Source organism: Typopeltis vanoorti, chromosome 10 (assembly GCF_054136105.1).
Source record: "Typopeltis vanoorti isolate ZY-2024b chromosome 10, IOZ_Tvanoo_1.0, whole genome shotgun sequence".
Taxonomy (NCBI): Eukaryota; Metazoa; Arthropoda; class Arachnida; order Uropygi; family Thelyphonidae; genus Typopeltis; species Typopeltis vanoorti.
This window is the reverse complement of record NC_143558.1, coordinates 52,809,613-52,821,747: the sequence shown is the minus strand read 5'-3', so window position 1 is coordinate 52,821,747 and position 12,135 is coordinate 52,809,613. Positions and strand designations below refer to the sequence as shown.

General features: G+C 36.7%; 1 protein-coding gene across 1 annotated transcript in view; it reads right to left on the bottom strand.

Moving 5' to 3' along the window:
• The window catches only part of LOC150102416 (muscle-specific protein 300 kDa-like), a 1,203,500-nt gene that overhangs the window by 153,108 nt on the left and 1,038,257 nt on the right, over window positions 1-12,135 (bottom strand). The window contains exon 70 of the mRNA XM_090399574.1: window positions 5,284-5,907. Coding sequence (XP_090255700.1) covers window positions 5,284-5,907 — 624 coding nt within the window. The remainder of the gene's footprint in view (window positions 1-5,283; window positions 5,908-12,135) is intronic.

Sequence of the window (12,135 nt, the reverse complement as noted above, 5' to 3'; positions counted from 1 at the left end):
AAAAAAACATTGTCAGATGGACAGTGATATTATTACTATTATTATTTGACACCCCCAGGGAGTCCAAAGACTCATCAAGGGAGGGCACCTGCTCTACAACTGTCTCCGCCACTCATTCAGTAATTATCCACCAACTGACAGTAACTACCTCATCACCATCTACCGCCGACCACCACCACTAATTTTTCCACAGACAATCACAAATATCCATGCCCACAGCAGGATTCGAACCTGCAGCCTTTTGGCTGGAGAGCGGATAAGCTAACCACTCAGCCAGCCAGGCCAGCAATATATGTGGCATGGCAGTAACTTAGAAAACAATATTAACACATTTAGGTGTTTAGAAATGTTTTTTGAAAATTAATACTTCTTTCTAAGTTTTAATATTCATGTTAAATGAAATTCTGCATATTCTATCTGTGGGTTAGAAATAAGCTAATTACCGCTGTATGCTGCATATCTGTTTTAGTACGTGTCACGATTAATTACTAGTTACTTTGCAGTAAAACATTATGTTTTCCAAAAATAAAATAACGTGCATATTGTATATCGTTGGTCATATTCAATTGATAAAATCAGTGATAACTAACAGAATAGCCATTTGTAATGACAGCATTCCTCAGTGGGTGAGATAAGTAAGATAAATATACAAAAAAAAAAAAATTTACAACAAAACACATGAAACAGAATTAGCATTAGCTAAATAAAATTGATGATCAAACCAAAACTCCTCTTCTAATTTTTTATACTTGTCAACTAAAAATTATAACTCTTCACATCCATCTATCAACTAGAATACCTGATAATTCTCTTCAATTCCCAAAATACCTGATTTTTTCTTAACCAGTTCTGATAAAGATATCGTAGATGTCATTTCTCCTCTTGGTAATGTCCACCATAACTGTGTTCACGTTCCCTTTTCTAAATAATGTCACTCACATTCTGTCTCATGTGGCTTTGGTACCATGATAGCACTTTTAAATGTGAATCTAATCCAATATAGGTTGTGAACTTATGGAACATTTATAATATGATTTGATTTGCTTTTATTTACTATAGGTCATGAAGTCTCTAGTGGGTGTAAGCGATATATAATGAAAAATTATTAGGCTAAAGTTTTTATTTTTGAATTCTTATTTTTTTTTTTTTTCATTTTTTAAAAATAATGTGGAAACCTTGCTGCAGAGAACAAACACAGAACTTTTCCAAGCAACTGCAGATCCAAAAAGCAGGGTGGTGGTATTGCATCAGGTGATGAAATTCACCAGTTCATCTCCCACCTAACAATATTCACAAACTTTCATGCTATGGGATTCAAATGGATATAGCACCCTCATCTAGTAAGAACATCATACTAATAATTTGAAGGTCATGTATTTTGATACCCCCCCCCATGGGCCAATAAGATTTTTTCTGTTTTCTTGAAGTGGTGTCGAGGAATCAGAGGAGAGTGACCAAGATGATGAGTGGTCTGTGGAATACTCTCTATGATGAAAGATTATGGGTTGTAAAAGATAGTTGATTGATGGCAAAGAGGGAATAAAAAGTTACTAAAAGGGTTTTGTAGGATTGATGCAGAGGAAATATTTCAGTGCTTGGCTAGAATAAGGAATCATGTGTGGAAATTGAGTAAGAGTCAGGTTATCAAGGGTGTGAGGACTAAATTTTTCACTTGGAGAATGGTTAATAAGTGAAATGGTTTGTCAGAGTCTGCTGTAAGTGCTTGGATAGTCAATTTGTTCAAGGAGAGATATGATGTGGATCTCCTATGATGAGTCTTTGAAGCCTGTGGAAGTTCCCACACAATAATAATAATAATAATAATAATAATAAATAGGACCTGTATTGTTCAATCTTTATATTACTCGATTGGAGGAGCTGTACTGGAGGAGGTATGGGAGACAAGAGATCTGGGGTGATGATTGACAGAAAACTGAAATTCAGGGAGAATATTGCAAAGATGGTGAAGGTAACTCAGAGGATTGCTGCAATACTGAGAAGGACGCTGACCTGCAGAGATAAAAGCATTATCATTCTGTTGTATAAGGCCCCAATCAGACCACACTTAGACTATTGTTCTCAGATTTGGTCCCCATGATTTGGGGACCAAATCTGAGGGGATAAATTGACTGTGGAAAGGGTACAGAGGCGGATAACAAAGGTGGTTTCAGGACTGTACAATATGAGTTATGAGGATCGACTGAGGGAATGTGGACTGCAGAGTTTGGTGGATAGAAGAAGGAGAGGTGATATGATCGACACTTTTAAACTGTTGAGAGGCAGTTACAGGGTAGACATTAGGGAGTTCTTTCACTTGGTGGAACAGCAGGAAGGAGTGATGACAAGGGGGCCATCCCTGGAAGTTATGAAAGGAGGCTGTGCGCAAGAGGGTGAGGAGTGGTTTCTTTGCATGGAGGGTGGTTGAACCTTGGAATGCATTGCCTGAGAGAGTGGTTGGAGTGGGGATGGTTAATGAGTTCAAGGAGTGGTATGATAGACTTTGTATTTCCTAAAAACGATCTCACCTCCCACGATGAGTCTTTTGACTCCATGGAGGCCTGGGTAATAATAATAATAATAAGAAGAAGAAGAAGAAAACAGAAGCCCAGTAGTTGGAAAGCAGGCATGCTATCCACTCAGTCAATCAACTAGGGCTATCAAAATGGCATGACCTTCTTTATTTATAGTTTGCTATTTCTTCTCTTTGAATCTGAACACTTATTCCAACTGTATAATAATTCTTAAAGAAATGAAGGCTGATGACTTTGATTCCATTTAAAACCTCCTGAACTGCTCTCCAAACTTGGTCTTCCAACAAGTATGGCAAGCAGTCCAAATACAATTAGCATACCACAAGTGGCTTGTAACCAACATGCATGCATGCAACAGCTAGAAAAAGACCATCTGCAAATCCAAGTCAGACTTTGAAAGGGCCAAATATAAAACACATGTAACTGCTCATCAAATGAGAGTTGAAAATTCTGGTACATCATCATGGCCATTAGGAAAAATTTTTTGTTCATTCCTGTTTCCACTACTCTCACATTCAGATGGTACCAGTTACATCGCCCATAAACAAGGCTGATCTACTCATGCCATTCCTCTCCTCCAACTTGCATTGATGACCATAGTAAATTACCTTCAACTTTATGAAGAACAACTAATACTGTAAGCATCTTCTGTTTTTCTTCTTCTTATTATTATTCAGGCCTCCATGGAGTCAAAAGACTCATCGTGGGAGGTCCTTTCTAAGAAACACAAGTCTATCAAGACTCACCAAGGAGGTCCTGCCTAGGAAACACAAAGTCTATCATATCACTTCTTAAACGCATTGACCACTCCTCACCCTCTTTCTCACAGTTTCCTTCCATAACTTTCTGTTATTTCATCAGAAAGACATTAGTAGAAGAATCCTAAACAACCTGAATAACTAGAAGCCTTTGGGTATTGAAAATACCCAAAGTTGTCAAAAACTCATGATCCAAAATTAACTATAGTGTCTTTATAATCTTTCATAATTTGGAATATATCTTACAGCATGGAAATAAGCCTAAATTCAACTCATTCCAAAGAAAGGAGGTAAAAGAAAGACATCAAACTTATCTCATAGCACTTTTCTCAATTCTGTCAAAATTAATAGAGAAAATCACCAACATTCAATTTCTCTACTACCTGGAAGTTTACCAGTTAATCAGTAACTGTCCATATGAATACTGCCACCCTTGATCTACATCCATCCATCCATCCATAGATATGGATGGATGGATGGATGGATTCATACTGAAAAGATTCAGAGAAACTCAAGTGGTCACTGTAAGCATTTCCAGGAGATTTGATGGGGGCATGATGGCCTTCTTACTCTTTGTAAATGGATTTCTGGTCTAACTATGCTCATTCATTGCTATCATAATATATGGCTTCAGATTTATTTCTCCACCAATGTCAGAGTACTCTGGAATCTGTATTTTTGCCCACTGTTTCTCCTATTCATAAATGAGCTTTTTCTCTCTTTCCTCAATGATCCATAGTTTAATGATAACAATAAAGTTGCATATTCTTTTTCATCTCACAAACCTTGCAGTGTTTAAATATCCCAAACTAAAAATCTTTCATAATTAATGCCTTAAACACTGATATTTTTTGAAGGAAAGTTAAAGGACATCTTACCAACTTCAGTGCTTAAAAAAAAAAAACTGTCTTATTTCATGCAAGAAAGATCATACTTCACCTCCTGTTACTTGTGATAACACCAAGAGAGATTCATGCAAGATCAGAGTTCTCTCTCTCTCTCTTTTTTTGGGCTGACTTACACTTCTAGCTTCTGTTGTCACAACCATAGCATTCCCCCATGTCAAAAAAAAAAGGGGGGGGGAGGTTGTTCTTTTCGATTAAAGACATTATTATGCATTACTTCTAACACTATATACATCTGAAATCTGCCTGCCTCAGAATTTTGTTCTCATATTAGAAGTGGTGTACTAAAATCCTCCATGAAATGATTAATTCTGTCTAAAATAGGGTAAATGAAGACTTATCGCTCACAAATTTACTTCAGTCACATTCTTGCAGGTTCTGCTTCTGCCATATGTCTCTCTACTGTGTGTATTTTCATAGGTGCTGTTCCACTGAACTAGTTATCACTATTCTCCACTTTCTCTTAAGCCTGTGAACATATGACCAACTGCTTTTCACTATCCTTTTACTGCCTGGCTTCACACGAATTGAACCAGTTTCTTGTACTCCTCTTTCATTCCATCTGTATCTGTGCTTTGGAAGTCTTCCCCTACACAGTTTACCCAGAAGACAAAATGTATATATATTGCTTCAGAGTTGTAAACTACTTGCCCACACATGGCACTGTTGTGCTATAGGTTTACCAGCTTCTCTTGTGTGGAGAAGCTGGAAAACCTATATACGAGGGGAGGGGAGGGGGGGGGCTGGAAAATTCTGATAAACACCTTGAACAAAAATTATATTAAAGGAACTGATATAACCACAAGCAAGAACATACAAGGATATAAGTTACTTTCATAACTCTGCTACTAGTATGATCTTTCTTATGGTTATATTAGTTTGCTTTAATCTCTCTCTCTCTCTCTCAGAAACACACACACACACACACAAAAAAAAAAAAAACTGCAAAGTAATTCCATAAGAGTACAATCGAGTTCTAAATGAAATTCACTAAAATAAACTACTCAATAAACAAACTATTCTAATGTAAGCACATTTATGAAATAAATGCATATAGATATTAAATCAATGATTGAAAAAATCATTTACCTGCAGATTTTCTTCTGTATCAGAATGTGCAATTTTCATAGCTTCAAATTTTGTTTCCAGCTCTAGGAGAGAATTTTGAACACGCATGAATAATTCAGTATAAACTTCCCATTGATTCAATGTATCTGTTAATGCTGACAACTGACTTTCCAATTGACATAATATCTCTTGCCACTGTTTGTTAATATTTGATATCTGTTGATTAATGATGTTGCGGCTAGTTTCAGAAGCTCTCCTATCAAGAGACCTAGCTTTTGTATTCAGCTCTGTCACTAATTCTTGATTTTTTTGAATTTCTGTGAGAAGGTAAGCAATATTCTGTAAACTTGTTTTAATAGCTGCTATGGTAACAGGTTTCTCATCTGGTGGTTTCATTGTTTGTAAAATGGACATCATTTTATCAATGAGATCTGTATATTCTTTCCATGCAATAGCATCAATTTCCAATGCAGTTGCAGCTTTGTCTGCTCCAGATGCTATATTTTCCAATCTTTTCTTAAGGGAATTCATTTCTCCATTTAGCAAGGAAATCTGATCATCTTGCAGAGTGGAATGTATTTGTTTTGTCAGTTTTTCAATATTTCCTAGATGCTCTTCCCATTTGCTAATATCGTAAAAAAATTCCTAGAGAAGAGAGATGGGGAAAGCAATATTAGAAATGATATAAGTTGTAATCAAATCAATGTATTTTATTTTGATAGAAGATTTTAAATAAAATGTTGATAAGGCATCTATGAATGGAACATACATTAAATTGACGAACTAAACTTTCTTTGTTGAAAGTTTTCCACTTGGTTATACTATAAATTAAAGATGCCAAGAAATTATATTTTTGGTTTAATCCTTTGTCCAAGTGTAAGCAAACAAAGTTTGCGTGTGAAGTAACTTCATGACTGGGCAACTCATATATAGAGGTTAATGACTTCATAACACAGGCATTAGTATCCCATAATGCAAAGCACATATCCTTAGCAACATGTATAATGCATTATACATGTTGCTAAGGATATGCATTATGGGAAGGGTCAATACCCAGAACCAGTTTCGACCTGCATTGAGGTTTCATCTGGTTCCCACTGATGTGATATAAAGGTTGAAGTAATGCAGAAGTCAAGAATATAATTTGTTGGCATCTTAATTTATAGCATAACCAAGTGGAAAAACTTCCAGTACATTCTAATCCAGAGTATTTTAGTAATAAGGTGACACCTTTTGGCTACTTGTATATGGAAATATGATTTCTGCATTACTTCAATCTTGGTATCACTACTGGGTCTGTCTTCCACTGATGAGACCTCAATAAAGGTTCAAACTAGTCTGAGTAGTGACCCTTCCCATAATACATAGCATTAAATATGTCTGTAAGGATATGTACTTTGCAGTATGGGATAAAAAGGCTAGTGTTGTGAAATCATTAGCCTCTATATACGAGTTGCCCAGTCACAAAGTTACTTCCTGTGCAAACTTTGTTTGTTTACACTTGGTTAAAGGATTAAACCAACAATATCATTTCTTGGAATCTTTAATTAAATTCTTTGATCTTATTAACTTAAATCATTTATTGTCCAAGTGTGAAGTAACTTCATGACTGGGCAACTCATATATATAGGTTAATGACTTCATAACACAGGCATTAGTATCCCATTAATCATAAAAGTAAGATGGTGCTTTATTAAATAGGTGTGACTTAAGAATCATAAACAGTTCTACCAGTGAAATAGACATTATTATTATTATTATTATTATTATTAACATCTAACCTCTATGGAGTCAAAGACTCATTGTGGGAGGTACACACTATTGCACACAATGCTCATTCAACCCTGCTTTAAACTGATTCGATGTGTCTACATTCACAATACACTCAGGCAAAGCATTCCACTCACTTGCCACTCTCCCTGCAAAGAACCTGCTTCTCACTCCTCTGCTCACACCCTCCTTATATAGTTCTAGTGATTGCCTCTTGTTCTACCCTTCTCTCTGATTCTATGAAAAATCTCTTCCATGTCAACCTGATAATAACTCCCTGAATACCTTACATGTCTCAATAATATCCCCCCTCCCCGCCTTCCTCCTATTCACAAGATTTTGCTACTTACATTCTCTCAATCTCTCTTCGTACTCCACATTCCAAAGACCACTGACCACCTTTGTGAATCTTCTCTAGACCCTTTCCAACATCGTCATCATGAAAACCCAGCGACCAAATCTGTGCATAATGATCCATATGAGGCCTGATCAAAGCCTTATACCTTATAAAGGCATCATAACCTCTCTATTTCTGCATGCCAGGGTCCTCTTCATATTATACAATGCGACGTCTTCACAACTTGTGCAATGTAGCCCCTGAATTTCAGGTCCTTGTCAACCATCAATCCTAAATCTCTCATCCTCTTTTACAGTTTCTTTAAAGGAAGTAGATGAGATGAGATCTTTCTTTCTTTGAAGACATTTTCATGTTTCAGTGTGGAAAATGAGATAGCACTGTATCATATTTTGATCACAAGCATCTCTTCATTCAAGAAAATGTCAACAAAATGTTAATTTGCACTAAACAGATATTCTAATATTTTACATTAATAGATGTGTTAGTAATCTAATGCATATCCCCTGTTCCAGATGAAAATGAAGGGAGGGGAGTAGAAGGCATGTATCTGATCATTCAAGCTTTTTACATATTTGAAAAATGGTCCACTTCCAAGACTTATGAAGGTTATTACATGTATCTTACAACAATGATTATAGTCCCACTATTTCTCTATCTGTATATTTTTATATATATCAGTGTCATTCTGGATGGATGTTAAAGAAATCTGGACAGTTACAAAAATGTCTGAATATTTCAATTTTCATTTAATGTGAGTAACTTTAGTAGGGTATCCCTTAAGGATCAAAGATCCATATCTGGAAGGAAATCTTTACACAGGCAATAAGGAATCTAGAGAACTCACTGGGACTTCTAATCCAATCTCCAAATCCTTGTGTTCCATTGTGTGAATAATTACAAGGTATTCACTTGAATGTTGAACAAACAAGGATGGGCTGGAAATTTGGAATTCAGTTGACCAAACTATTAACATAACTATTAACTCATTTAATTGTGTAACAATTAAAATGAGTCCATGTAATTTTTATCAGGAACCAGGATGAACAGTGAAAAGTCAGTTGCAATCAAGCAAATTGAAAATATGCATCATCATAAGACACATCAGTAGAAAAGAGGAAGTAGAATAGAAATTAGAGAAATGTCTAATCAGCATAATCAGAGTTACTGAGATTGAGAAGACAAAAATAGTGTTAATTAAAATTTAATGGAATAACTCAGCACAAAGAGAAATAATAAAACAGCAAGTTTAATTGTTTCAGTATTTATTATTATTATTATTATTCTAAGACCCCATGGAGTCGATGATTCATTAGGAGGACCCTTCATCATACACACACACACACCTCATCATATCTTGTCTTAAACACATTCAAATTCTCAACAGACACCACACTCTCAGGCAAGGCATTCCACTCTGTATGCAAGAAACCTGCTTCTCACCCCCTCCCCTTGTTCACACCCTCCTTATACAGCTTACAGCGATGACCTCTTGTTCTCTCCTTATCTCCCACCATTTTATGAAAACCTCTTCAATATTAATCCTATTGCAATCCCTTTTGAACGTATATGTCTCTATCATATCACCACCTCTTCCTATCCATTAGACTCAGTAAACTGCACCTTCTCAACCTTTCCCCATATTCAACATTCCAGAGATCAGATCAGAAACTACCTTAGTCAATCACCTGTGGACCCTTTCCAACATCTAGTCATCCTTTTTAAAACCAGGTGACCAAACTTGTGCAGAGTAGTTCATATGTGGCCTAATCAAAGTCTTATGCAATGGAACAAGAATCTTCTTACTTCTACAAGTCAGTGTCCTTCACATCATTTCCAGAATTCATTGTATTGTCCTCAATTTTGGCTATGTGTCCCCTAAATTTCAGATCCTTATCCACTATCACCCCTAGATCTCTTATTTCCTCCACCTCCAACAACATATCCTCACCAAGTATAAATTCTGCATCCCATCTTTGTTTTCCAAATTTTAAAACTTTACATTTTGCAACATTGAACTGACATCTCCACTCCCATGCCAATTCACTCAGTCTACTCTAGTCTTCTTCTAAGGCCAAGACATCTGCTCTACTCCTCATAGCTTGTCCCAACTATGCATCATCTGCAAACAACTGAATATCTCCATCCAAATCTTCACCAATATCATTAATATACAAGTTAAACAGTAATGGCCCTAAAACATAGCCCTAAGGCACTCCACAAGTGACTTTCCTTTTCCTGGATATCGCTTCTCCATACACAACTTGTTGACACTTATCAGATAGCCAGTCTCCAAACCAATGCAGCAGTCTAATATCCAACCCCATCTGCTCTAGTTTGACTGTCAACTTATCATCAGGTATACTCTATCAAAAGTCTTTGCAAAATCTAAGTATATTACTGTGTATCCCTCTCCTCTGTCCAAGGAAGCAGTCACTTTATTGTAATAAGTAAGTAGATTACTAAAACATGACCTCCCTTTAGCAAATTCATGCTGTCCATCAAAGATAATACCATTGTTGTCAACCCAACTCTAGCTCCAAGAACTTAACCACAACACCTGACACACAGATAGGCCTATAGTTTGATCACCTGCTTTATGAAGTGGCACAATCTTGCCCTCCTTCCACTCCATAGGAACTTGACCGAGTGCAAGACTCATACTAAAAAATATGCCAAGGCAGGTGTCAACTCCTTGGCACATTCCTTCAGAATATGTGGTGATATATTATCAAGTCCCACAGCATTATTAACATATAGTTTGCTGAATTCCACATACACCTCTTGCTCACTTACAGTCAGTCTCTCCTCCCCATCATCAACTGCTCTCAATCTCTCCATGAAGTCACATTCACAAGATTGAAAGACCTTTATGAACTGCTCCTTAAGTATCTCCACCACACATTCTGCAACAGCTGTCTTTATACCATTTTCTCCAATCAATGTCATCCCTCCATAATCATTCTTTCTTTAGCTGGCTACATATCGAAAGAACTCCTTAGGATTCTTTTTGGCATCATTTGCTAACTGCTGTTCATACCTCTCTTTAGCTACCTTCACCAACCAAGTCACCCTCCTTGCCTGGTCTTTGTAGACCTCATGGAATTGGTTATTTCCATTTCTCTTATGCTGCCTCCCTCCATAATGCCCTTTTTCTCTGTATCGCATGCTTAATCTCTTTATTCATCCATCTCACACCTACCTTATTTAACCTTCTCACCTTTGGAATACATTTAGACATTGCATCTACTAAATAGTTTTTGAAAATACCCCAAGCTGCATTGATCTCTTTTCCAGCTAACTCCTCATTCCATGCTACACCTGCAAGCTGTCTCCTGAGCTCTTCATAATCACTTCCCTTGTCGTTCCACATATTCTCTTTTCTCACAGAGGTCCTCACACTTCTGGCAACCACCTAGGTAATCACCTCATGGTCACTCTCACCAATTGGTGGATGATTTGACACCTAATTTATAATTACATCCTCTGATTAGATGACCAAATCCAAGAACCTCAATCCTCGTGTGCCCTCTGTTACATACTGTCTGAGGTAGTTATCCCTCAAAAATTCAAGAAACTCATTTTTTTACTTCCAGTTGCTATCTCATTATTCCAGACTATACTGCCATTTTTACTTCCAGTTGCTATCTCATTATTCCAGACTATACTGCCATAATTAAAATCGCCCATTATGGCCACTCTTTTCTAATTTGTTCGGCTAATTTGATTATACATTTCATTATCACCACCATCCACATTACCTGGCCTATAACAACATCCAACCAAGTATTTGATTCCATTCACCTCTATTTTACACCATACTGCCTCAAAACCACTGGCACTATTTCCTTCTTGCATCTCTACTTTGTATGGACATAACTCTTTCTCTATCATCAATAGCACTCCCCCTCTCTTTTTACCCCTTCTATCCTCGCAAAACACATCATACCCTTCTATCTCTTTTCCTGTTAGGATGTCGTGCTCTTCCAACTGTCTCACTTATTCTGAGAATCTTTGGGTTTCTTTTGGATTTCTTTCACTTATTTTTGTTCTGTGTTTCTGTGTGTGTTATTACAATTTTAACATTGTATTCCTGAAGATGTCTATGACAGAGACAAAAGATTAAACCTGCCATTTAATTATTTCTCTTGTCCCGTAGGTATATTCCATTAAAATGTATTATGAGTGTAAATCAGGACCTAAGCCTAGATACTAATATTAAGTATTGGATGATCTATTTAGTCAGGGATTACAGAAAAGGAACTAGTTATTGCAATCAACACTATTATTATAGGACTCCAGGGAGTACAAAGACTCATTGAGGAAGGACACCTACTTTAAAACTCTCTGTCTCCACCACTCAATCCACCACTACCACTAACTGCAACTACACCAACACCATCTACTGCCCGTTGCCACCACTAGTATTTCCACAGACAATCACAAATCCATGCTCACGACAGGATTCGAACCAGCAGCCTTTTAGCTGGAGAGCGGACAAGCTAACCGCTCGGTCAACCAGGACAGCAAAACTAAACCAGAATACAAACTTTTTTAATGGAACCAATTTCAAGTAGAGTAATGTGGGCATATTTCAAAATAAGATATCAAACAATAAGACTTATTTGTGTCTCTGATTCCAGAGAAGCTTCTAACTGAGGAATTTTTTGAGTCATTAGAAAGGTAAAGAAAAAGAAAATCTTGGACATTAAATTCAGCAACAAGCCATCCACTATATGCCAGATTAT